This window comes from Camelina sativa, chromosome 19 (genome assembly GCF_030686135.1).
Source record: "Camelina sativa cultivar CO46 ecotype springtype chromosome 19, ASM3068613v1".
Taxonomy (NCBI): domain Eukaryota; kingdom Viridiplantae; phylum Streptophyta; class Magnoliopsida; order Brassicales; family Brassicaceae; genus Camelina; species Camelina sativa.
The window spans coordinates 11,253,519-11,280,595 of record NC_141898.1 but is presented as its reverse complement, the minus strand read 5'-3'; the positions used below and the strand labels follow the sequence as shown (position 1 = coordinate 11,280,595).

Here is a 27,077-nt window from a genome sequence, read left to right as displayed (position 1 = left end):
CGAGTGGAACTAAACTACTCGTCTACTCCCCTACAGTTTCATTGATTATTTTCTATATACAATATTACTTCCATAGAATAAATTAAGAAATTTACACTGAAAATTTTCAAAAATTAATTATCTAGAATTGTTTACTAATAGAAATTGCGACTATATCAGGCTCTTTACCATAGGCTGTCACGCCGAAACCAGTACGAAAACCATACGAATCTTTTGGTTTTTCCGAGAAGCCTTGGATGATATCAATGAGGGCTTTCTCATAGTCGCTTCCCGGTTTATATTTCCCTTGCTTGAGTAAGCATTTGTGCTGAAGATACGCATTGGTAAGGTTTAGTGAAGAAACGCTGCGTAAGAAGAGGAGTTGTGTGGCCCCCACGACCAAGATAGGGACCAGAATGAGGCGTTTTGATACAGAGGATGAAGAATGCATTGTTCTGGATTTATTGTGTTTTTTTTTTTCCTATAGAAGTGTTCTTATATAAATTTAGTGTTGAGACTGATATATATGTAGGAGACTCGGAGGAACTTTGTGGCAACAAGAGGGCCTACGAAAAAGTAAAAGCTCGAAGGTGTGACTGAGTTCAAACAATCAATCACACGATTGTACGATGACGACCTGAATTGAAGGAGTTATTGATGATTTCTATATTTACAAGATTCTTTAGGAACCTACAAACTGGTGGAATGGCCAAGAATATAAGATAATCATTTGTAATATTAAATATCAGTCATAATTCAATTATTCAAACCGAAATAATATTCATGTTAATATCAATCTTACACGCCAATTTTTATTTTTGTACACTATGTACTAATCCACTATTAAATTCAATAATCATACCGTTTTTATCTATTTTTTGAATACTAAAAGGTTCTAGATCTAGACCATATAGAACCTATTGGTTAAAGTTATGGGACTTAGTCTGAGTCTCAATTTGCTATTTGGTAGAAATGTCTGAGAGAAGTAAACGTTACTTTCTTAATCATGTTTATATTATTATTATTTTTTTAACATCTAAAACACTTTATTGATATGAATCAGTGTGTACAAGATTATCAATGAAATTACAAATACAACCAATAGTTTGTGTAACGAAAATGCGATAAAGAAAATATTTAATCGTCTTCGTCATTTTCGACAATCTAATGTGATTTTCTTTCTTAGCAATCATCTTCATTTTATTGATGAAAAAACGGTAATGCATTCGAAAATCATAGGTAGCGATCCATCTGTTACATCACATATATAGCTTTCTGACTGATCGATACTCTCTTTTACAAAGAGATATCATTGATCTTAGTTGTACTTAAAACCTATTTTTGTTGATATGGTATAAACCATCTTCTGATTTTCCTAGTTGTATTCTCCAAATCCTCCTTAACATATTGCTTCTATGGTGGTTTCCCCGTCGGTCAACGATTACCTATTTGTGTTAATCTTTGGTACGCCAACGGTAAATCATACTGACGCCCGGGAACAATCACATAATCATGTTTATATTATTTATTATCAATTATTTCAACCAATTACCAAATTTAAATATAGATATGTTCTATTTTTCAAACATATTATACAATGTTTTTTTTACGATAACATTAGTTAAATGGATTACAATTTCTCGTTTCCTTGCTTAACTTATATCACTTTCATAGAATAATTTTAGAAATTTAGTATAAAAATAAATAATCAAATAACAATTTAGATTTGTTTTTTCTGAAGCTCCTAATATAAATTTATTTATTCAACTACATCATATAAATGAAATAATAAATTCTTGTAAAATAAAAGTCAAAGTTAACAAAAAGGAAAAAAAATGAATCGAAAACTTTGATTAATTAGGACTGGTCTTGGGGTTAACAAAAGGGTAAAGCTCAAACCTAAAGCTACAGCTCCCACCAAAAACTCTTGCTCCTTGTTTATCTCTATAGCAATCTTGATAATGCACGACCATATGTGACAAACACTCCCTACAACCCTTTTCATTTAAGTCAACCATACACTGCACCATTACGTATAGCTTCTTCTTCCCGTGCCTCTTCTCTCCTGCCGCATACATCGCCGGCTTGTCGTAATTTTTTATAATTTTTTGTTTTTTAGTGACGGCTACTTGTGTCATTTCGCCAACGAGGACCAAAAACGTCTTCTCAAAAGAAATCCGATCGCCGCTCACATTCTTCGCGCTCGTCATACAGAAACCATCATCGTAATTGATCTGCCCTGTAGTATCGAACGAAGAAAACTCGACAAAACATTGATCGTACCATATTATTGCCCCCTTGTCTCTCGGACATTTCTTACGAAGCTGTCAAATACATTTTGCATATCAACGCCACGATCAATATCAACATTGCATGTAACCAAAACTGACGTTTCTGATCTATCTATACAGGTTCATATGTGAATATGATGGCTAACTTATACTATATATAAGTGACGGTACCTCAGATTGGGCGGTAGCAAAGCAGGAACGGCATTTGTTCCCGTAAGAGTCGCCACGGCACTGGAAGGTTACGGAGGCCAAATCAGATTCCTCACCCAAGGGCGTCATGCTGTAACCAGTACGAAAAGCATATGTATCATTCGACAAGCTTTTGATGATCTTATTATAGTTTATGTCGTGCAAACTTCCCGGCTTGTATTTCCCTTGACTGACTAGACATTTGTGGTGCAGATACGCATTGGTCAGGTTCAAGGACGAAACGGTGCGCATAAGGAACAGTTGTGTGGCTACCACGGCCAAAATAGTGACCAAAAGGAGGCGTTTTGATAGAGAAGATGAAGAGTACATTGTTTTCGATACTTTTATTATTATGTTTTCCCCAAACGGAGGTGTTTTCTAGTTTACTGTTTTTGGTTACCTTATAAGAAATTCGATTGATAAATTAAGTGTCTAGAATAAATGTTTATAGTTAACGGACATGAGAGAAGTTTGTATTTGCGGCGACATGAGGGCTGAAGAAAGAGTAAAGGTTCAAAGGTGTGACTGAGTTCAAACTCTCACAGTCACACGATTGAAAACAATGAAGCCATGAAGGAATCGTTAAATTCTATACTTAACGATTGTTTTTTTTTTTTTGGTTAAAAATAGTTGCATATTATACATGCATGGCAAACCCATCAAGGAAGAAAATATAGTAAGAATTCCAAAGGAGCCCAGGAGACAGATTAATTACTTCCAAATTACCCTCAACGATGTTAGATTAACCAAAACTCAGAGTCAGATTTAACGAATTAATAAACTCTGAAGTCATATAAAATTCAGAATGTTATCCCAATACTTATTTTTATTTTTCATTTTTCATTTTTTCAGCATCTTAATTTTTCATTCTTTAATTTTGCCGAATATATTTTTCGCTTTTCCCACTCGAAAAAACACCACCGAACAACGTTGATATGATGATGGATTCATATGATAAATCTCAATGTGGCTTCTCGGATAATTTCCTTTATTAAAACTACATCATATGAATTTTTATAAATAAAATAATGTATTCATGTAAAAGAAAATTGAGAAATGATAATTTACACACACACAAAAAGAAACAAAACAAATCATAATTATATAGCCACATTTTTTTCAGATTGCTTTAACTCTTCCAATAAGAATTAGGACCGGTCTTGGCATTAACAAAAGGGTAAAGCTTATACCTAAAGTTACAGCTTCTACCCAAAACTCTCGCTCCCCGTTTACCACTTTTCCAGCAATTTTGAAACTGCAAGATATTATGTACGAGACACTGTTCACAAGCCTTAACAGATAAGTCATCCGTACATTGAACCATTCCGTACATATTCCTCTTCGTCCCGAGCCTCTTCTCCCCAGCCCCGTAAAGCGCCGGCTTGGTGGACTCTTTTAAGTTTTTGTTTTTTTCAGTGATGGCTATACTTGTCAGATTGTCGAAGAGAGTATCCCACTTCAGTATGAAAGAAAACGGATCATCTCCCGCGTTCTTCGCGTTGGACATACAGAAACTGTCATCGTAATTTATCTGCCCCACAGTATCGATCGAAGAAATCTCGAGAAGACATTGGTCGAACCATATTATTCCCCCTTTATCTCTCGGACATCTCCTACGAAGCTGTCAAGCACATACGCTTTGCAAATTAATGCCAAAACCAATATCGACATTGCATGGACTCAAGATATATAGTTTTCTTGTCTATTATATATATTATTATCACTAAGACGTAACCAAAACTTACATGTATGCGCAACCAAAACACACAAATTTATACACGTAAATATGTGTTAGCTAGCTAATCAATAATATTGAAGTGAAGTTACCCCGGCCATAGCTGAGGAAAAGCAGGAGCGGCACTTGGACCCGTAGGAGTCTCCCCGACACTGGAGAATGACGCTGACCATGAAAGGGTATGTGTTGACTGAGTTTTATAAGCTGTCCAAAACATGTCATGGGATTGCTACTAAATCAGGATGTCATACAACATTGTGATATATGAGACAACAAGATAGAATCATCAGAGATGTCTCATAGATGGTGTGAAGACAATGAGCAGAACTAACAAAGTTAATGAGGCACAGTTGCAGTAAGAACATATGTGAAGTTCCAAAATAGTACAATAGGTATTACATGAAGTTATACAGGAAGTCGAGCTGTGTGAGTACTTTGAAGAATTGACATACAGAAGTTTGGAGACAACTTGGACAAGCCAAGAGGGTCAGATTCAATGGAGATGGTATCAAACGTCTGAAGCAGTTCTTGTACTAGTCTGACGTTAATACAGGAAGTAGTACAAGAAGCTGAATTGAAGAGTTTGAGTACAGAAACTTAAGGCCGACTTGGACAAGCCAAGTGGCGGTTGTTGAGCTGGATGAACATCTTGAATGGAAGATTCAAGATGAGATCATGAAGAGAAACTTTCCTTATCCAAAAAGAAAAAGGAAAGTTCTCAATTTCCTATTTGTTGCATAATAGGAAAGTTGCCAACCCTAGGGGTTGGGCAATTGATATAAATACCAAGAGGGCGTTTCATGAAGACTTGCGCGCTTCAAGGTAGTTTTGAGAGATGCACACAAGATGTATGGTGTCGCCCCATCAATAAGATAGAGAGATATTTTGCTGGTTTAATTCAGCTAGAAAAGAATGATAGGCATAGTAGTGCTTGTATCATATGCAGTTGTAATTGCTATCTTGTTCTAGTGAATTGTTCTGGACTAGGTCCCGGGGATGTAGGAAAAACCGAACCCCGTTAACAAAGCTCTTGCGTTATTTACTTTATGCTCATACAAAGTCAAAGTCGATCATTCACGTACTTAAACATATAGAGTTAGCCACAAATATGCGTTTTCAATTGGTATCAGAACGGTGCTCGATAGAGATTTGTTCTTGTTTCGGGTATGGTCCTGGATTTGTGGCTAGTAGAGAATTAAAGCATATAAGAAGGACGAGTATTCATGAAGGTATAAAGAAAGAGATCGAGAGTATATTCGGAAGTGTTTGTGTTTGAAGAAGCAAGCGAAGAAAGAGTTATACGGTGTACTGAATCTGTTTGAATTTGACAGAGGCAAAATTAATCATAAACTCCTAGGAAGGTCTTGGCCTCTTCATTGGAGTTGTGTGAAGAACGTGGGAAAGGATAGAGAAGAAAGACTTAATCTATTACAGCCGAGTTTTAATTTGAAGGAGTAGAGATCGTACACGTTTTGGGGTTTGTGTTGTTGTTATGTCGAAGACTTGGAAGAGAGAAGGAGATAGCATGGTTTAACCCTTTGGGTTTCAATGGCTATTAATATTATCATAAGAAGACATTAAAGCAACAATGGTGAAGACAAAGTCGAAGCTTTAGTTCACAAATCAGAGATCTGGCATCAATGGCGGTGATTCACACTGAGTATAAAAAAAGTTATTGAGTTTAAAGAAAAGAAGATTCTTAAGGAATTAGAGATAAGGTGATTTCAACTGGTCAACATTAGAACGGAGATTGATGAAGACGGTGGAGTTGATGTCAAACTTATCGGATTAAGAGTGCAGTACACCGGAAGTCGGAGTACTGTCCATTGGAAGTTTCATTTTTTCCTTGCCGTCGAGATCAGAAACCATCGAGAAAGATAGGTTAGCTTTGGTTGGTTTGGGCTCAGTTCAATTTTGGTGGCCCAATACCTAATTTAATTAAACTTGGCCCATAAAAAGGTCCCTGAGGAGTTAAATTAAAATTGGTGTAGTTTCGTTTTAGAAGAAAAGTCATGTTAACACATGTGGATAGGGAATATCTCATCTGGCTTGCTTGGTTACGTGTAATTCAGATTGGAAAAGTCAAAGACATTGAGTGTCTTCTTCATCGTGAAAAGAACCAAGATTTTGATCTATAAGAGAAGAGATATACAGTTAAGCTCTGAAGAGAAGCGTTGGAATCAATTGGTCATAATTAGATATTTTTGTGTCTTAAGTGAGGAATTAAAGTTTCAAAGCAAAGAGGATAAAAAGGTTATCAGCTCTGTTGGTTCCTAGAGAGTATTGTCGGCAAGAAGACGTCATGGGTTGCTCATTGTTATTAAACAGAATCTGGTATGTGTCTTGTGTCTGCATCTCTAAGCGAAAAAAAAGGAGGAGACAATGTTTGAGCTAGGAATAATTTTGTTCAAGATGAGAAAGAGGATGTTGTTGTCAGCTTACTGACAAAGAAGGAAATTGCCAGAGTTCATATAGGCATTCTCTGATTCAAACCGAAAAGCGAATCAGAACTTAGCAAAATCTGTAGTTGTCTTATGGTGCCTATGGAAGAAGTTTATTCTGTGTTGAGTTTGGTGCTGCGAGATGAAGCAGATCCGCGAGATGAAGACTATATCAGTAGTCCACGTTTCTATGATGTTCTGTTTTCAACAGATGAACCATATTAGAGCTACAAAGCAAAGTGGATTTGTATGATGTCAACGGTCAACATCCGGACATTATCAACATCATGTTGCTTCGTTAGTAAAGAATGGTCTCATTGTGAAGATAAGAAAATCGATTAAGATTTCATGGAGTCTAAGATTTCTTTAAAAACGAGGAAGAAGAGGATCAATAATTTTGATTTTGGAGCAAATTATGTATAGAGCCACGTGCAACAATCACCAGAAAGAGCAAGCTTTTGGCATTGCAAGAGGAAAGGCCAAGAGTATAGATGTTGAAACATGTTATGGAAGCTTGCTAGAATTCATGAAGAATGCTGACAAGAGTTTTTTTTGGAGAAGGCTTTGAGACAGAGTGAAACTGAGACTAAGAGAGAGGTTGAGACATAAAACTTTCTACCAAGGCATTTTGATTGCGAAGTTGTCATGGGAAGAAAAGTTCAGTCAAAGGGTTTTACAGAAATTTTGCTAGAAGAAAACAAACTTGGCTCATAGTGGTGATGTGAAGAATTTTCAAGTGGAGTTAAGAGTAACACTTTGGAAAGGAAAGAGTTGTTATGTATGTGGTGTTTAGTGACGGTCTGCTAGTATATATTTTTGTGTATGCTGCAATTTTTGATGAAGTATTGCTAGATCTGTTGCTATCACACTGAGAAAGAGACTTTCAATATTGGAAAGCAAAGAGAAGAAAAAAAAAAGGAACTTAAATCTAAATCTACTATGGTGGAGCTTTGTGATATTGGCGGCTACAGTTTCTGATGGTGGGTTTTGGAGGAAGCATTGGAGACATTACGTTAGAGAGCTCATTTGTCTTTAAAGAAAACGGAAGAAGACATGTGTGTGCAGTTTCTTGAAAAAGCTCAGATTAAAGGAAAGAGGAACCATGTACTTGAATACTGAAGAAGAAACGTGATGCATCTCTAAATCAAAGAAAGTAGCTCAGAAGAAGAATAATGAAAGAAAAATTTCAGATTTAAGACAGTTTTTCTGTTTCATGGTTCGTTTCTTCTTCTTCGTTTGTGTTGGCTACAGACCTTGGATTGGAGCTCTAAAAGTTGCTCTAGAAAGTTGAAAGCGAGATCTTTCCAATGATATTAAGATCGTCATCTGATTCCTTGTGGTTTGACAGGAAATTGATCTCAAAGTTGACTACTCGTACTGTTGTTTCATTTCGGATCTGTGTTGGGATTTTGGCCATAACTCTCAAACCGTAAATCGAAATCGCGATCTGTTTTCTCCTATGGCTTCGTATGACTGTGTTTGATATCCCCACCAATTTTATTAAATTTCTGGGTTATTTTGCTACTCCGTTTATGCTCTGCATCAAGACTGCATCAAGAGAGATGAAGAAATTTAAGAGGTAGCAAGCACATGACTAGAATTGTTGGGTGTCAGTGACTGTAATATGTCATGAAGAAGAGGTCACAAAGCTAGAGTTTCTTCAGAATGTGTTTAGGAAAATTCAGTGTAGTTGACATCATCAAAGAGAGAAGATTATTTTTTTTAAATCTTAGAAGGATTACCAAAATATGTTTCAAGATAGCAACTTCAGGAGAGGGTTTGGCGATACAAAAATAATCTGATCATACTGAAATTTTTTGGGGAGCTTGGTGCTATTAGGGACTTGAGATTCAACGGTTGGATTGAAGTTTTGACAATTGAATTGCTTTTTATTCAAGCATCTTCAGTCTATTCCGGGATCAGTTTATTCAAAGTTTCAGATTTGACCAGTTTCAGTGGTGACATCAAAGGAGGACCAAATGAACTCATAATGGGATGAAGTTTGGCAGAGATATTATATACATGTTGAACTAGATTCTGGTAGAAGGGAACTGGTTTTGGAATCCGGGAACCTAGTAGAATGATGGTGGTTCAGACTAGTTAATTAGAAGATTTTTAAAGCTATGTTTTTGCAAAGTTTTGTGTGGTGAATGGAAAAAGAGTTTCAGGGATCTGCAGTTTTTGAAGTTTATGACTTTCGGTCTTAGAATGAAGCATATGATGTGCCAAAAAGAAGATTATGTGAAGCTAAGTATGTGAAGCTTTCATTCTGATTTTAAAGAATCATGTGGCTGACGAAGTTAGGCTTTCATCATGTGGTTCTATGTTGGAGTTTGATGTGTCTGCACAGTTTGTGCTCATTTGTGAAAATAAAAATTGTTAAAACAGAAGCCTCAAGAACGTCTTTGGATTAGCTGATGTGAGATGGCTAAAAGGAAAGCTATCGTTCTGGAGTCCGACATGTCAGGTTCAAGTTTGCTGTAGAAGTTTCATTGGATAAGTTTCTGTGAGACAGCTACTATCATAAAGCAGTGCACAGCGGGTATAATTAAAGGCATAACAGCGGGTATAATCCAAGGCTAGTCAACTGCTATGCAATGCTGCAGTAGTCCAGATGGAAAAATTTGATATGTTGTTTGTTTTTATCTTAGTTTGGACTCAAGCTGGGGGAGAAGAGAATGTCAAGTTTGTAGTGAGCGAGCAAATATTATGGGGGAGCTCTACTTGTGATTAGAGATTAAAAAATGTGCTTGAGTATCAAACTAAGTTAAAAAGGGGGAGAATGAAGATGTTATGATCTTTCAAGAATGACACATGATGTAGCATGAAGTGAGAGATTGAAGGAAATTTAAAACGCAGTCATCAAGGGAGAGATTGAAGATATTTTGATGACTGGTTTTATAAGATGCATGAAATTAAACAACTCAATTACTGAGGGAGAGATTGAAGACGTTGGGCTGACTGGTTTAAATAGGTGCATGGATTATAAAACTCAATCACCAAGGGAGAGATTGAAAGGGTATGTGTTGACGAGTTTTATAAGCTGTCTGAAACATGTCATGGGATTGCTACTAAATCAGGATGTCATACAACATTGTGATATATGAGACAACAAGATAGAATCATCACAGATGTCTCATAGATGGTGTGAAGACAATGAGCAGAACTAACAAAGTTGTTGAGGCACAGTTGCAGTAAGAACATATGTGAAGTTCCAAAGTAGTACAAGAGGTATTACATGAAATTATACAGGAAGCCGAGCTGTGTGAGTACTTTGAAGAGTTGACATATAGAAGTTTGGAGACAACTTGGACAAACCAAGAGGGTCAGATTCAATGGAGATGGTATCAAACGTCTGAAGCAGTTCTTGTACTAGTCCGACGTTAATACAGGAAGTAGTACAAGAAGCTGAATTGAAGAGTTTGAGTACAGAAGCTTAAGGCCGACTTGGACAAGCCAAGTGGCGGTTGTTGAGCTGGATGAACATCTTGAATGGAAGATTCAAGATGAGATCATGAAGAGAAACTTTCCTTATCCAAAAAGAAAAAGGAAAGTTCTCAATTTCCTATTTGTTGTATAATAGGAAAGTTCTCAATTTCCTATTTGTTGTATAATAGGAAAGTTGCCAACCCTAGGGGTTGGGCAATTGATATAAATACCAAGAGGGCGCTTCATGAAGACTTGCGCGCTTCAAGGTAGTTTTGAGAGATGCACACAAGATATGTGGTGTCGCCCCATCAATAAGATATAGAGATCTTTTGATGGTTTAATTCAGCTAGAAAAGAATGATAGGCATAGTAGTGTTTGTATCATATGCAGTTGTAATTGCTATCTTGTTCTAGTGAATTTGTTCTGAACTAGGTCCCGAAGATGTAGGAAAAACCGAACCCCGTTAACAAAGCTCTTGCGTTATTTACTTTATGCTCATACAAAGTCAAAGTCGATCATTCACGTACTTAAACATATAGAGTTAGCCACAAATATGCGTTTTCAGACCAGATCTCGACCTTCACCAAAGGACATCATGTCGTAACCGCTAATAACATTTTCACCGACCGAGATGGAATGGATAATAGCTTCGAGGTTTCTCTCATGCACACTTCCCGGCTTGTATTTTCCTTGGCTGACCAAGCATTTGTGGTTCAGATACGAATTGGTCATGTTTAAAGATGAAACGCTACCTATAAGAAGCATTTCTGTGGCCACCACAGCCAATATAGGGACCAAAAGGAAGCGTTTGGATATAGTAGATGAAGAGTACATTATCTTATTCTTTTGGATTTTTTCTATGTGTTTTTTTTTAGATGAATTGTTGAGACTGTGATGTTGTAGGAGAGTAGGAGAGATTTGGATTTAATCAATTAAGTTTCTAATGGATTATAGAGTTTGTAACGGACAGGAGAGGAAATTTAGTATTTGCGGCGACAAGAGGGCCGAAGAATAAGTACTAAGTTCAAAGGTGTGACTGAGTTCTTTCTCTTACAGTCACACGATTTGTACGGTGACGACCTGACATGAAGGAATTGTTATTTCCTATAGTTACAAGATTCTTTTTTTTGGGTCAAAAATAGTATAAGATTCCATATTATATATACATATATATATATATACATATATATATATATATGTATATATAATATGGATTCAATTCTCGTCTACTATTGACGTTAGGTTTGTATGTTTCTAGATTAAAAGAAGAAAAAAATGTTGATATCTACATTTAAAGCAAGATCCTGAGATACTGAATTGAACCTCAAACAAACAAAAACATAGTTTCATAGTATTATACAAAAACGATCAAACCCATCAAGAAAAAAGAATCGTCAAAATGTTAAGAAAACCCCGGATTATTACGTACACTAGTTAGGTAGCTAATTAGTTCAATCATTTTCAACTAACTTACAATGATTAAATATAGTTTTTCAAACATAATAATGCAACGTGTTTCTTTTTTAATTATGGTTTCCTTAATTACTATCTATAAATTTTATTATATTTTACAAATTTACAGAAAATTTTACACGTTCAAAATACATTATTTAGAATATATCACTAGAGCGTTATAAAAATATTTAAACTACATAATCTTGTTTTTTCTAAACAACTAAAAAGAAAAACCATATAAAATAAAATTTAAAGTATATAGAAAAAAACAAACTCTAAAGCAATAAGCAAAAAAAAAATATTTCCTTAGATTTTTAGATTAGGACCGGACTTGGTACTACTTACAAAAGGGAAAAGCTCAAACCTAAAGTTACAGCTACTACCCAAAACTCTAGCTCCTTGTTTACCATGCCAGCAATCTTGAAATTTCACAGCTAAATATCCAACACATTTGCCACAAGTATTATTATATAAGTCACTCCTACACTGCACCATCCCGTACAACTTCTTCGTCCCGAACCTTATATCACCAGCCCCCTACAGATACTTATCGTTGTTGGCTTTACCTACCAACTTTTCGAGGAAAGACAATCACTTCTCACCGAACGAATCTACGTTCATTTTCTTCGCGTTGGACATACAGAAATCGTTATCTTTCTCGATCTTCCCTTGAGTATCGAACGAAGAAATCTCGAGAGTACATTGGTCGTACCATATTATTGCCCCCTTATTACGCGGACATCTCCTACGAAGCTGTCATATACTACATTATTACATGTATAAATGGTGCACACACACATACATTCCAAGTTTTGGTTACATCTTAGTGATAAATGTATAATAGACAAGAAAAACTACATCTTATATGTAAATTAGTCCATTGAACGTTGATATTGGTTTTGGCGTTAATATAAAATCAATAATGAAATGGTGTTACCCCTGCAATGGCGGTGGCAAAGCAGGAGCGGCACTTTGACCCGAAGGAGTCGCCGCGGCACTGGTTGGTGACGCCGACGTACGTAATCAGAATCAGAATCCTTACTAAGGGCCATCATGTCATAACCGTGGATAAAACCATCACCGCTCGCGATGGACTCTATGATCTTTTCAAGTTGTCTCTCATACCAACTTCCCGGGTTGTACTTCCCTTGTTTGGTTAAGCATTTGTGGTTCAAATAGGCATTGTTCATGTTCAAGGACGAAACGGTGCGCATAAGAAGCAGTTGTGTGGCCACCACGACCAAAATAGGAATCAAAACGAAGCATGTTGATACCCCCGATGAAGAGTACATTGTTTTGGATTTTTGTGTGAGACTCGGAGGGATTTGAATATTGAATGGAGATAAGTTTCATAAAATATATGTAGTATACACTTTTTGGTTACCTTATAAGAAAATCTATTGATAAAATTCAGTTTTTAGAAGAGATGTTTAGAGTTTGTAACGGAGATGAGAGAAATGTTTGGTATATGTGACAAGAGGGCCGAAGAAAAAGTAAAAGTTCACGAGGTGTGACTGAGTTCAAACTCTTTTCAATCACACGATTTGTACGTTGACGAATGAAGGCATTACTAATTACTTTCTAATTTTTATAATTACAAGATTCTCTGTAATTAGAACCAAGTCTCCGCAATGAGGTCATATATTATAAAAATTTTAACTTTCATGTTCATCTACAACTAGAATTTTATACATATAATAGTTTAACTAGGAAAGCTTAATAACAAGAGAAGAAAAGCCATACTGCTTAAACGTGATTGCATACTACACAAAAACGACCAAACCATCGACAAATATTGTCACTATGTCAAGAGAGTTCCGGATAAAAACTGATTGATTTGGAGGGAACTAAACCATGCATCAAGATTCGTCTGTCAACAGTCATCTACATTTAGCGTGGTCGAACCTGATTCCAAACTGTCAATAAAAAGGGTCCATATATATATTGTCTATGAACAAAAAAACCCATAAAACAGTACAAGTTTTTCTTTGCATCAAAATAAACGGAAATTTTTATGTTTTAAAATATTTTAAAAGGTCTAAATTTTAAAAATTTACCCAAGAGCCTATAAAAAGTTTGAGCCAATCGACGTTCTGATCGGAAATTGCAGCCGAAGGAACTGTATGTAAGCAAAGAAACATCTTATTTTCGTCATATTCATTAGTAGTTTTCTTATTTGAGAAAAGCCTTTTGCTAATTGGATCGAGGGTTCCAATCTGATGTCGAATTTGATTATGTGAACAAAATCTAAGATTGGATATCTTGGCCTAATGTTCTTCTTGATGAGAGACAAGAAGCGTTGATGCATGTCACCAATTCATTAAAACAGTATCCTTACTAACACTCTTTAGTATTAATCTTAATACCTTGTCCTTTGTATGGGTTATTTTCCATTGTTTAACGGAAAAAGATAAAACAATTGTTTTTTAATCCAGTTTCGTGACCCTAATATCCGAAAGAAGGCGAAGTGTTTTCTAGTTCATATACAGTTTCTGCTGGAGACTGGAGTTTAGTAGCTGTTGTTTTTGTTCCTTCATCGCTTTTACCATATATGTTGTATTATTATATGCAGGCAGCGCTTTGCTCTACTAGAATAGTAAGGAAAGTTCCAGATCTTGTAGAAAACTTTGTTAACACTGCTGCTTCCTTGCTTAAAGAAAAGCATCATGGGGTTCTTATAACAGGAGTTCAAAGTGTTATTTTGACTAACAAAAACAGCAGTGTTAATATATTAACTCATTAAATAAAAAACTTTGTTAAGTCCTAAATGGAGGTTTCTAATGTTAAAAGTGTTATTGTGACTAACAAAAACACTTGATAAATAAAGTAAAAAAAACAAACTTTGGGTAGTAGGATTTATATATATTAACTTATAGGTATATGTTTATTAAAGTACTCATGCCGTCCCCGTATCTATAAATTTTTGCTTTGCCGTTTCCTGTCCCCGTACTTGTACCAGTTTCTAGTCACCGTACCCATTTCAGTGCTACTTAGGTTATGAATAATGCTTGATTAATGAAGAAGCCTTAGAGTACTTCAAAAAGGTACTACCCAAACCAATTAACTTATGCATACAGGAGCATCGGCGTACACTACAACAAATATGGGTATTGATAGCATACGATTACGCTATGATATGGTTATTATAGCGTTTTCAAGAATGCTATTAAATGAGACGCTATAATAGAGGGGCTATATACGATAGCGTTTCTGGGCTGGTGCTATCGTAGGGTATCATCCTTTTATAGCATATATAAAATACTATATTACAATGTTTAATAACACATATATCGTGTTATATTTATATATATATAATAGTACTTTATGCCTGCTATATATACGGTAAACGTAGCTATCTTTTCTTGCTATGATTTATTTTTTAGTAGCTCTATGTTAATGCCATTTGATTAGTTATCTTAGCATCGGTGTTGAGCTATTTGTATCTGAAGTTGTAGCTTTTATTATGTGCTACTAAGTGAGTATACAATGACTTCATCTGCCTGCTATAACGATCAATTACGTTTGTCTTCTGATTACTATTACCGTTCCCTATACAACATATTCAAATGAAGTTACAATTTGAAAGTAACCTGTGATAAAGCTGAAATTGTATTCTAGAATAGAAAATATCAAACATTGTTATGATACACAATGAGCATATGATCCAATTCCATAAATCCCAAACAAAGAACACAAGTCTCATGCATTTGCCACAACAACGAAAGTAGAAAATCATACGGTTCTTACTCGACATCAAATGATGACAACTTTTTCTTCAGGCCATGCTATAGTGCTACCAATAGCATCCTCCATACACTCAATAGCAGAATTAGGCCTCCAAACCTTTGCATCAGGCACCTTGACTACATCAATCCACACACGAACTGCATTATGACCCAAGGGAACAAAATGCACTAACTGCTCTGGGTTGTATGAAGACCAGCGTCCTTCTGCAACAACCCTATTCTGACCGGTAATGTCCAGCAGTCTGCACTTCTGATCCTCTTTGACAATCCGTTTTGGAGAAGTATGCTGCATAGTATAAATAATATGAAAGGTTTACAAAGGCATCATTGCTAACGATCATAACATATTTTATAAGTAACAACAACGTTGAAATTTACCTGATGAGAAGAACTTGAAGGAGATTGTGTAAGTGGTTTTGAACTCTTCACAGGAGCTGCAGGAGTGAGTCCTTGTGACTGCGTGCGAGGAGATGATGTAGCTAGTGCCTTTGTACTTAAATCTTCGATTAAAACTTTGTTGAATGGCCATGCTACAAACGACTTCAAAGAGTCATGAAGATCTGAGAGTTCTTCTGTTGGCCACCAAAGAAATGTCTCAGGTTCATTAACCGCATCGACAAAAACTTTAATGGCATTTGGTCCAAGAGGAAGGCCATTCACCAAAGCTTTGGGATCACGAGTCTGCCAACGACCTTCAGCAACAGGTTTATCATCATTTGATAGCCAATGTAGAAGTTTGCACTTGTTCATGGAAGTTATATTTTGGGCTCTGTTTAACAAAATAATTCCAATATAGAAAATATTACTAGATTTAAGAACACTAAAACGTAGATATCAAATCCTAAGTACAATCAATCAGATTAAGAAAACATTACCTTAGGCGGAATGTCTTCTGGTCCTAACTCCTGCTCAATAGCATCAACACAATCCTGAGGCCACGCAATAGTTTCTCCTACAGCTTGACCAATACTAAACATATTTGCCTCAGGTCTCCAAAGAAATGCATCTTCTTGAAAATCCGTCTCAACCAACACCTTCACTGAATTAGGGCCCAACGGTACATTGTTGATGAAGTCCATGTGATCAAAAGACAGAATACAACCCTCGGCTACTTTAAATTTAGAGCCAGACCAATCATACAGAATGCATTTAGGCTGTGGTTTTTGGTTTACACTCTACAAAGGTAAATAATAGTTAGAATCTGTTAACCATTCAGTGAACAACCTCAACAAATCTCATTATATATTAACACTTACTCTTGGTGTTGAATGTTCACCAACTTCCGAAAATTGACGCTGTAAAATGAGAAGGAATGTAATTAGTTACAATTTTCTTAGACCATTAATCTAATGATATGGATTTCCAGACTTACAGGACTATTCAGTTTCGCAAGAGCATCTTGTAATTCATTGACCTAGTGCTGCAACTGAATTTGGGTCTGTTGCATTTGAGTCACATACTTGCTTTTCATCTGGAAACAAGCAAGTTTGGTCATACTCATTCCTCTACCCATTGCTCTCAGGCGTCCAGGATTGTCAGGTCCCAATATCTGAGCAAGAGTGTCTTCTTTTGGGTTTGATGATGATGATGATGGAGCATCAAACAGAACGAACTCATTTGTCATTTCCTATTAAATGTCGGACTTATGTTTATAGAGGTAAATTATAATGAAAAACGTAGAAGAGAGGATCATAAAAGAAATGACTTACAATCTTTGCAACAACATCCGTGTTCACTAATGAAAGAGAGGATCATAAAAGAAATGACTTACATTACTAATGTAATTGAATATGCTTCATTGAACTTGCGTACATGAGCTTGCTATGTTACATGTATGATGCTTTTGTCTATTATATATCTCTTGTAATAAAGTTAGATATGTGTGGTAATCACTTATAAATAGATCACTATGCTAAAATATGGCTGATAGTCAGATTGTTTTTTTGTTTTTTTGTTTCATCAGACAGTCAGTTTTTGGCAAACCCTTTTCTTTGTTTTGTCGCTGCAGAAATGCACGGAGGGAATGATAAAAACTTTGAGGGATATTACTAGTAGTCCATATCAGCCTGAGTATGATGTTGCAGGGATCACAGACTCTTTTCTTCACATACAGTTATTCAGACGTGTGTTATAGACTTATAGGCCAGGGTGACGCTGATGCTAGTGATTTGATGACTGATATACTTGCCCAGGTTAGTTTCATAGTTTAGCACGTGATTCTGGATATGGTTGACTATCTTCACATCTGCGATGTAATTTTTTTGTTAAACATCAAAGTTTTTTTTTTTTTTTGTTTCAGTTGCCTTACATATACTTTTTTGAAAAAATGACGTAATAAAACTATACTCATGTGCTGTGATCTACTGTGGGTTACTTTATTATCCTGGTTCTTTGATCCTTGCTGTTATGCTGAAAGATATCTTTATTCTAGTTGTTTCATGCTATTATAGGTGACAACAAAAACTGAATCAAACAAAAACGCAGGGAATGTTGTAATCTATATGTGGCATGCACTTATGGTAGTCATACGTAATGCATCAGAGCTTCATGAATAGTTGTAGGGATGTCAACGATGGGTTAAAACCCATTGGGTATCCTGGATCCGTCTTTAAAATCAGGTTTAGGATCCGTTTTCTGTAACAAAAAAAAATATGGGTTTAAATTGGGTGGGTATCCAAATTAATAAAGTCTTACTCGGGTTTACCCTATAAAACTATGGGTACCCATCGGGTTTTTTTTTTTTAAATCTCAGTTAGTAAAACAATGACGTTTTACGTCCCAAATATCAAAAGTCAATCACATAAGTCCTTAAATTGATGTATAATATATGATAGACATCTGGTTTTTTTTTTACAAAAAAATCATTTTATTAAAACCCAAAATTTCATATTACTGTCAACCAAACTTTGTTTATGGTTTTGATTTTTCTCTATGCTTTTGTCTATATTTTATCCATATAATATAAGATTAAATTTTTTTGAAAATTGTCACAAATATAATAAAATACACAAAATACATAAATAAATCACATTTGTTTTTGGTATAAAAAAAACTAAAACACAAAAATATTGAAATAGATAATGTAAAATACAAAATACATCACATAAGACAAAAAATATAGGTATCCGTAGATTTACCTACAAAAGTTAAAACCCATTCGGGTTTACCCACAAAACTTAAAACCCGTTTAGGTTTTTGAATGTGGGTTTTTTCTGGGCAGGTTTTTTCGGATTCGTGTCGGGCTGGGTTTTTACCCACCACAACATCCCTAGATAGTTGGATACATAGTTAGGGCATACGTCTTGATACATTCCGAACAGGTAGCTACAATCTAATTATATATTGTGTTTAGTAATCAGTCTTGATTTGCCTCTTGTTTTGGTACTGTTTTAAGTCTTGTTCCGTAATGTTTTATTTTCTAAAAAAATATTTTTAATATAAATTATATCATACATAGTGAATACATCCATATTTAAGAATGACTAATGAGATTCTTAAATAAAAAGAGAACAAATAAAAACAAGTTAGCAGAAATTTAAAACTAGATAAGTATTATTTTTAATAATATTTAAAGTTTAAGACATTCATTTGAGTATAACTAATGATGATGCTCTTATGTCACTATGATATTTGAGAAAAGTTGACATGTGGCTATCATTTGTGGAACTTGTACTTGTAACTTTTCTTACAAAAGTATATTATATATCCTCAAGAGTCAAGGGGAGAATATTTCACTTCTTTTGTTTGTATTCTACGAATTATCTAGCATGCACCATGGTGGGCACACTTTGACAAAGCAAAATACTATCATTAGATTTCAACTGTTGATTCTTATTTTTCTAAGATCAATGTGGATATTATTTTTTGAAAAAATATTAAAAATCTTAAGGAATATTATTTCTTTAGGCTGCCAAAATACTTAATAAAAAATATCATCTTAACAAAAAAACTTAATTCGAAGAGCAAGTTGTACGCTACAAAATCATTGCGAAGGAACAGCACACAAAGACATTGTTGCGCGCTTATTCATTGTCGTCATTTTTTGGGTCGTATTTTGCGTCTTGAAATCTTCCATAGAGCAACTAGACCCAAACCTCTTAGGCCAAGCCACATCACCAGTAGCTTTGATCTTGGGGAACCACATGGGTGGTCCATCTTCCAGCGAGTTATGCGTGAGCCTCGTCAAACCAGAACCGTCCAAATTCACCGTGAAGATCTCACTACTCGGGACGTTGAAATGCGGAGTACCAATAGGCTCAGCCGAGAGTCCAGCATAAATGGAAGTAAACACGATTCTCTTACTGTCGGGACTAAACATAGGATGCATGGACACCCCACCGGTCAAGTTCTGCGCCAGCTTCCTTAAACCGGTTCCATCCGGGTGAACTACATACAAATTCATCAACAACGTACCGGGAAATTCCCGGTTCGATGCAAACACAATCCAATTGTTGTCTGGTGACCAAGTAGCAATCGTGTCGTTCCAGTTCCCATTAGTTAACCGGAACAAACCACCAGCTTCACCTTTCTCCGCGTCCATAATATAAAGGTTTTTAGTACCGGACCGAGCAGAACGGAACACGATCCTTTTACCATCAGGTGACGGCCATGGAAACGCGTTGTTCTCTCCCTTAGTCGTGAGCTTCTTAACGGCGGTTAACGGGTTCGGTGCGTCGACGTTAATGGCGAGAACATCGATTTGTGATTTCCCTGGTGCTAAAGCCGGACCGGAGCTTGTGTAAAGTATCCCACGTCGAACTGGATCCCAAACTGTTCCAAATCCCATCTGCGGAAGAACCTGACGTGGACCTGAACCGTCTTGATTCACCACGAACACGCCTGTGAAAGAGAGAAACGCGAAACGATCACCTTCCGGCGAGATTGTCGGGAACGCGCCGTCGAATCTGAAGAGAGAGAGGTCGTCGGAAGTGGTTTTGATGTTCTGCAGGAGATTCCGGGGAGTTTTACGTCCAGTTGCGTCGCCTCTGCAGGTATGATACCCAACCCGGGACGAGTCAGAGGAAAGAAACGGGTTAAAGTGATGACTCAACGGCGATACAAGACGAGTCAACTCGACGAACGCGTTCTTCTTCAAATCAAAGAGCTCCACGTGGCGGATGTCTGATCCTGGCCTCCTTGTGGCAACAGCGATGAAGTTGGTGTTGTTTGGTGACGCGGCGGGTGTGAACGCGTGAGCACCCGGTGGTGTGACTCGTTGAACCGTAACCGATTTGATGTTAACCGGTCCGGTTTTGGGTAAAACCGCTCGGTACACACTGATCCAGCCGTCGTCGCTTTCCCGGTGGAAATAAAGAGTAGAATCGTCGACCCAACTCGGCCAGCCACCTAGCTCGACGACCTTGACTCGCTGAGTCCCGTCACGCGTCAGGAAAACGTAGATGTCTGTACTAATCGGTTTCGCAACCAAGCTCCAAGCCGATCCTTTCTCTCCGAACGAAGCCACGGCGGTCCATTTCCCAGACGGAGACACCGCCGGAGAAAAATCAGCGATTCCAGGTGGTGTCAAACGCCGAGTCGACTTAGATCGTAACTCGGTAGAGTAAACCGCGGCCCAGCTCGCCATTGGCTTACCCGGATCCACATGTGTCGACACGTAGACGAGATACTCGTTAGTCAAAACAGGCTTATCTTTCATCGAGTTCACAGCCATGCCACTCTCACCGCCGGGAAATAACTGAGCACGAACTCTTGACCCGGAGTTTGAAACGACGTTGTAGTTTAAGCTAGGCGTTCCGTCTCTCTCGGTAACGTAGATGAGATGTACAAGAGACGAGTCTTGTAGTTGAATACGAGAGTTGTTGGGAAGAAGTGAGATAAGCGCCGGAGAAGGAGAAGCGAAATGGCCGTTGAAATTAATGGACGTGCCATCAGTGAGACGATGCTCATCTGCGGGAGACGGTGGAAGTTTGTTTGTTGGGAGAGTGAAGATGTCGAATTCGAAAGTGGGTCTCCCTATCGTCGTGAACAAGATGGTCGAGCCATTGTTCGATGAAGCTGACGACGATAAAGAGAAGAGAGAGATGAGGAAGAAGAAGAAGAAGACGAGAGTGGTGTTGCTTAGTTTCATGGTGGACTACTCTGTTGTTTTTGGGACTTTGCTAGTGGTAGCGGGAACATTTTATAGGTGAAAGTAGTGTGACGTGGATGATGATATTAATTTGTTTACCATTTTGGGAAAGTTTTTTTTTTTTCTTTATTAATTAAAAGCAAAAATATCAAGCTATGATATGGTTTGTTTCTATTTTGTTAATTGTTTTGATAATTGATATTAATTTGTTTACCATTTCGAGAAGTTTCTTTTTCTCTTTATTAATTAAAAGCAAAAATATCATCTATGATATGGTCTGTTTCCATTTTGTTAATTGTTATGATAATTGATATTAATATGTTTACCATTTTGGGAAGTTTCTTTTTTTTCTTTATTAATTAAAACCAAAAATATCAAGCTATGATATGGTTTGTTTCCATTTTGTTAATTGTTTTGATAATTGATATTAATTGATAAATAATATAAACATATTGTCTTTCTTTCTACTTTTTTTGAAATGGGAAAATATCACTCAGAATTGAAGGTGATGGATGAGAGAATACACTTGTCTAACCATTCCGAGACAGTAGTATCTTGACACTATCTTGATATGATTTGAGGCAAATAAATAAAATCTTGGACTCTTGATGGAAATTAGATATTTGCATTTTTAATATGGCTAATAACTGATCATCAGATTGTTCGAAAGTAGATCTTAGCATTTTCAATATCACTTTCTCAAGTAATATAAGATTTTAGGAGATATGTTACTTCTAGACTTCTAGTATATCTCGTTCCTCACAATCTAGTATTTGGTTATCATTTTCCTTGTTGGTTTATTATTAAGGATCTGTTCTCACATTATTCATCAAAATTTCCATATTTTGTATTTCTTTAATCACATCATACTATATTAATTGGGAACTACAAATATGAAATTAACCTTAAAAATTATAAAATAAAATTACAAATATTTAATGAAGATTAATTAATAAAGATAATTAATTAAAAATTAAAGATCGTTGACAGATCAAATAAAACAAAATCATCTAATCAAATAAAATATAATCGAATCAAATGTAATTCATATTTGATAAAAAAAATAAGAAAAACTAACAGCTTAGATATTAAAAAAAATAATCAAATAAAATCTAGAACCAGAAAATTCTATCAAATTTTTTCCAGCAATAACTACAAATTTTATCAAAAATCTATATCAGTTCCGTTTCACATATTAGATTTTAAAAATTAATAAATAAAAAATAAAAGATATAGATATAATATCATATCTATTTTAAAAAGTTATATTTATCTTTAAACCACCGTTCTTTATGAAAATAAAAATAAATTGCGAGAATAAAAGTAGGTTACAAAAATAAAAAGAAGTTACGAAAATAAAAATAAGTTAACAAAACACCATCAAAACCTAAGTTTTGGTGCGACATTTGTAAAAACTACTCTAAGTTTGTTTCTCCTAAGTAAGTCATCAAATATTTTCAAGAACTATAGCAAATCCAGATATATTTAGTTGCTCCTTTTACATGTTAGTTATATCTTTATACTTAATTCATAACTATAGCAAGAATTGTATTTAATTGATAAAAGTTTAAACAATTTTATTAATTAAATGCAAATGTTTTATTGACAGGTTTTCAATAAATATTTTTATAATATAAAAATTATTATATAAGCAAACTGAATTTTTAATCACAAACTATTATAAATAACATAATAACAAAATAACTTATTACAAATTTCCATCAAAAAAAAGTTCAGTCTGCGGTTTACGGTGGATTAGTACCTAGTTACTTCTATATTAACATTTTTGAAGTACATTTTGTTTATGCCCTTTAAGTTTTAATTATTATTTTTTTATTTTACAACATTAACCCCTAAATAAATTCCATAAATAACATTGCAGAGAAACTCAAATACTAAACTTTATTAAATTGATCAACATTTGTTACATTTATTGCCATAAAATCTTAACAACATCTATACATTCCGATTTTTCCAAAAACAACTCTACCCATTAAAGTTTTAACTCATTAAATCTCCAAAACTATTTTTATAGATGCTAGAATCTCTCAAATTTAAATGATATACCACATATTTTCTATAACAAAATTTTACAATCTCAATAATTATATTAACATTAGTAAATTTCCTAAAATGAAAATCCAATCTGTATATATATTTTTGAAGTACATTTTGGGTTCTACCCTTTTAATTTTGCTTATTTAAAATTTTAGTCCCTACAAATTGCACTAAAAACAATAAGTAAAATATGGTAGATTGAAAAATCAATTTTTTTATAGAAACTAATTAATTCTACTTAAATTCCTTATTAATAGCAAATTTCTTTTCTATATATGTGTTCCAAAATAAAAATAAAAATAGAAAAATCAATCATTAAACTGTATACACTGAAAAATAAACAATCAGTTAAATTAAATAATTATATATCAAACAAACCAATAATAGTATTATTTTAAATAAATAAAACAGTTAATTATTCTGATTAATTATACAATATACAAACAGTTATAATTCATAATTTTATTGTTTTATCCTGATAAAATTATAATACTTTAAAAATAATTATATTACTGCTTAAATATAAAAAATATTAAAAATTAAAAATATATAATTTTATTATTAAATTAAATACCGCTAAAATCAAACATCATTATAAATAAAATTAAATAATTGTCTCGTTACCACAGTTTAAATCCTAATAATATAACAAAAGTACCACACTATTACAGTTACTAGTTATCCTTTTTTAGTTTTATTTCTTCTAAAACAAAGTTACGAGTTATATCCTAAGTCCTATCATAAGGTAAGACAGTTTCACTATTACGTGCATTAAATTAATTTGTGTGAAAATAAGTTTCGTTCTGAACAGGTATGATCTTTGGGAAATTTTCATATGCCTAAATATCTTTCTCTCCAATTATTAGTGTCTGATGCGGCGAAGTCGTACTTGTCTACTTGGTTTCATGGACTTTTATGGTTTGGATATATTATTCTCTTCTATACTACTTGTCACAGTTTGGAGTTGTCTTGCTGCTACTTCTCTTTATGGCTTTTTATGCCTTTATCGACCTTAAGGTTCCTTTTAAACCTAGCCTCAAAACAGTTTTTTTTTTGCATAAGATTATTTATCATGTTCGATCCAACCAAAATAATTATGGACTAACAAGCTATAAAGATAATTATGAACCAACATATTCGTATCCATGAAGATACCAACAAAAGCATTTTGGTAAGTTATGGGAAATTGGGAATGAAATAAAACATCAGTGGATCATCTCGACGGTATAGCTATTATAATATAAGAACATTTTCTAAATTTGTGTATGTCTTTTTAGAAATGGAATCCAAGATGAATTCTATTTATTTAAAAATAACGTAATATCATCATCTTGAATGTCGTTTTTGTTAGAGTTAGAATATTCTAACAAATCCTTATTTTCTTTTATTTTTTTTTTTAAAAAATTTACTTGAAAAAAAAATATTCACCGGCGAATATTTACTCTTTCAATATCTATATTAATTATTCTCTTTATAATAAAACGGAAGTACACAACATTGTTATGTATACTATATAATATTAATAAATTTGTTATAAATAGATTATAAATTAATTGATAGATTGGTTAAAAGTTAAATATTAGGTGCAACTTTAATTTATTTCCGAAAATCTTAAAGAGAATATTCTAAAAAATCATTTGATATCATCTAACTTACCATATTAATTTCTTTTATTAAATTATTCATCTATATTAAAATCTTTTGATATCTAACTTAACATATTAATTTGTTAATTATCAGTATACTTCATTTCTCATTTTTATATATGAGTCTATTTTGTGAAACAAATAAATCATTATATTATTTATTATAATTAAAAAAATAGTTTTATTTCTGGATATACCATAAGTTGAATTTTTAAAAACAAATATAAATTGTTCAGTCTATAAAATATTCAAGCTTTAGTAACATTATTCTTTAAAAATAATATCGATTGAATTAAAAATTTTACTGAGTAACGGGTCAAAATTTGAATATTTAAATTCAATTTCATATTTTTTTTGTTGAATTTTATGATTTTATATAATATAATAAACTTTAAATAATTTATTTTAAAATATTGAAACTTGATATAAAAGTTAGAAACTATAAACACTCTAACATCCGCGAACCGAAATCCCAGTTTAGGGATTGCATCGGTCGATGCACTATGTGCATCGGTCGATGCAAGGTTGTTTTCTGCGGACGAGTTTAAGTTAAATGTTGTGTTTTGGGTTAGGGAAAACCCTGAAGTCGTGTTTTTGTCTCATTCGACGAGTTCAGCCGTTTTTGAGAGAAAAGAAGGGAGAAAAAGTGTTCTTGAGTGTTCTTGAGCGTTCTTGGTGATTCTGGTGTTTGGAGGCGTTTCCTATAGAGATTTGTAACTGAGATCGTTGTAGGAGCTTCTTAGGAGCGTGTTCTTGATTTTTTAAGGTTCAGAAACTTCTTGGCAAAGGTAAGTGCATGACCATGGCTTATCTAAGCTGGAAATTCTCTGATCTGTTGTTTATGTGTTGTTAGGCTTGTTAGAATGTTGTATGAGGCGTTAGGAGGCTTTCTTGTGGCTTGGGATCGATTCTTGTGGTTGCAGGAACATAGATCCGGCGAGAAGCTTCGGGAAAAAACGATGCTCAGCATGTGCGTCGGTCGATGCACTATGTGCGTCGACGGCGCGGCTTGACCTAGGAGCATCGGTCGATGCCATGTGGAGGCGTCGGTCGTTGCAACTAGGGTTTCCGCGTATTGTCGAGCATGCGTCGATCGATGCAAGTGAACCTTGTGTCGATCGATGCATACCTTGTGTCGGTCGATGCTTGTCCCTGTTGGTGTTGGTCGATGCAAGCCTCGTGTCGGTCGATGCAGAGCCTGGTTTGTTTGTTGATTGTTGTTTGATGGTTAGAGTATCTCTATTGCTTGTGTGTATAGCCCAGTTGATGGGAGGATTGCCTTACTGAGTGTTTATAAAATACTCATGCATTGAATTTTGTGTTTGTGATGCAGGTAAAGGCAAAGTGTGATCGTGGAATCAAGGCAATGAAGAGGAGGATGTTCTAGGGACTCGGTTGGATGTTGTCTGACATTGCTAGGTTGCTAGAGTTGGGTCTTTAGAACTTGTTAGGTTGCTGGTTCCTTGTTTCATGTTGTTTGATATTGGAGTATTGTTATATTTGATTATTGGTTATTAGTTATTGGATTATTGTTTGGATATTGGTATCTATTATTTCCATTGTTGGTTGTGCTTGTGGTTAGGTGGCCAGTGGATATGGGACCACTAGTTGTAGTTTATTATAATTATTATTATTTATTATTTATTATTTAAAAAAAACGGGTCATGTTGTTTCAAACACTCTAAATTGATTTATTATAGCAATGTCAATAATATGTCAATATAATATGAAAAAATTTCTAAGAAACCAAGTATATTAAAACAAAAAGTATAACAATATACTAAATTAATCATAATATAATAACTCGTTTTTTAAAAACTAAATTTACAAAATTATGTCTTATAATGACATTCAAGTCATGATGTAGTACATTGTTGAAATAACTTGACATACATAAACTAATACAACATATTAAAATTTTATTTTAAAATATAAAATATACAAAAAAATTTATAAAATAAAATTTAACCAGTGTTATAGCACGGATACTAATCTAGAATCATTAACAATATAACACTTA

At 34.6% G+C, this 27,077-nt stretch overlaps 3 protein-coding genes and 2 pseudogenes across 3 annotated transcripts; all 5 read right to left on the bottom strand.

Annotated features, from left to right (window-relative positions):
- Nucleotides 1-1,832: 1,832 nt before the first annotated feature.
- On the bottom strand, nucleotides 1,833-2,789 carry LOC104767731 (cysteine-rich repeat secretory protein 18 pseudogene; annotated as a pseudogene).
- A 799-nt stretch (nucleotides 2,790-3,588) lies between these two features.
- Nucleotides 3,589-10,961, bottom strand: LOC104767729 (putative cysteine-rich repeat secretory protein 17). Its single transcript, XM_019241276.2, has 3 exons — nucleotides 10,628-10,961; nucleotides 4,287-4,360; nucleotides 3,589-4,080 (listed from the first exon to the last, which is right to left on the bottom strand). Exons 1-3 carry the CDS (start codon nucleotides 10,896-10,898, stop codon nucleotides 3,589-3,591), a joined length of 837 nt encoding a protein of 278 aa, XP_019096821.1. The 5' UTR covers nucleotides 10,899-10,961.
- Nucleotides 10,962-11,825: 864 nt separating this feature from the next.
- Nucleotides 11,826-12,941, bottom strand: LOC104766098 (putative cysteine-rich repeat secretory protein 16; annotated as a pseudogene).
- Nucleotides 12,942-15,272: 2,331 nt separating this feature from the next.
- LOC147920422 (uncharacterized) lies at nucleotides 15,273-16,395 on the bottom strand. Its single transcript, XM_087501713.1, has 3 exons — nucleotides 16,136-16,395; nucleotides 15,649-16,034; nucleotides 15,273-15,535 (listed from the first exon to the last, which is right to left on the bottom strand). The coding sequence occupies exons 1-3, from the start codon at nucleotides 16,342-16,344 to the stop codon at nucleotides 15,273-15,275; spliced, it is 858 nt and encodes a 285-aa protein (XP_087357839.1). The 5' UTR covers nucleotides 16,345-16,395.
- A 2,743-nt stretch (nucleotides 16,396-19,138) lies between these two features.
- Nucleotides 19,139-21,618, bottom strand: LOC104766097 (uncharacterized). Its single transcript, XM_010489914.3, has one exon. The coding sequence runs from the start codon at nucleotides 21,351-21,353 to the stop codon at nucleotides 19,248-19,250; it is 2,106 nt and encodes a 701-aa protein (XP_010488216.1). The 5' UTR covers nucleotides 21,354-21,618; the 3' UTR covers nucleotides 19,139-19,247.
- Between the last annotated feature and the right edge of the window lie 5,459 nt (nucleotides 21,619-27,077).

Excerpts from the sequence above, each read along its gene's own strand:
- LOC104767729 (XM_019241276.2), bottom strand. The coding sequence starts at position 10,898 with ATGTACTCTTCATCTACTATATCCAAACGCTTCCTTTTGGTCCCTATA. Across the intron at positions 4,361-10,627 it reads TGAAGGTCGAGATCTGGTCT|GCGTCATTCTCCAGTGTCGG; the intron begins GAAAACGCATAT and ends CTTTCATGGTCA. Across the intron at positions 4,081-4,286 it reads TTTCCTCAGCTATGGCCGGG|CTTCGTAGGAGATGTCCGAG; the intron begins GTAACTTCACTT and ends TGTGCTTGACAG.
- LOC104766097 (XM_010489914.3), bottom strand. The coding sequence starts at position 21,353 with ATGAAACTAAGCAACACCACTCTCGTCTTCTTCTTCTTCTTCCTCATC.
- LOC147920422 (XM_087501713.1), bottom strand. The coding sequence starts at position 16,344 with ATGGACTTCATCAACAATGTACCGTTGGGCCCTAATTCAGTGAAGGTG. Across the intron at positions 16,035-16,135 it reads GACATTCCGCCTAAGGTAAT|AGCCCAAAATATAACTTCCA; the intron begins GTTTTCTTAATC and ends TTTGTTAAACAG. Across the intron at positions 15,536-15,648 it reads ATCTCCTTCAAGTTCTTCTC|GGATTGTCAAAGAGGATCAG; the intron begins ATCAGGTAAATT and ends CTTCTCCAAAAC.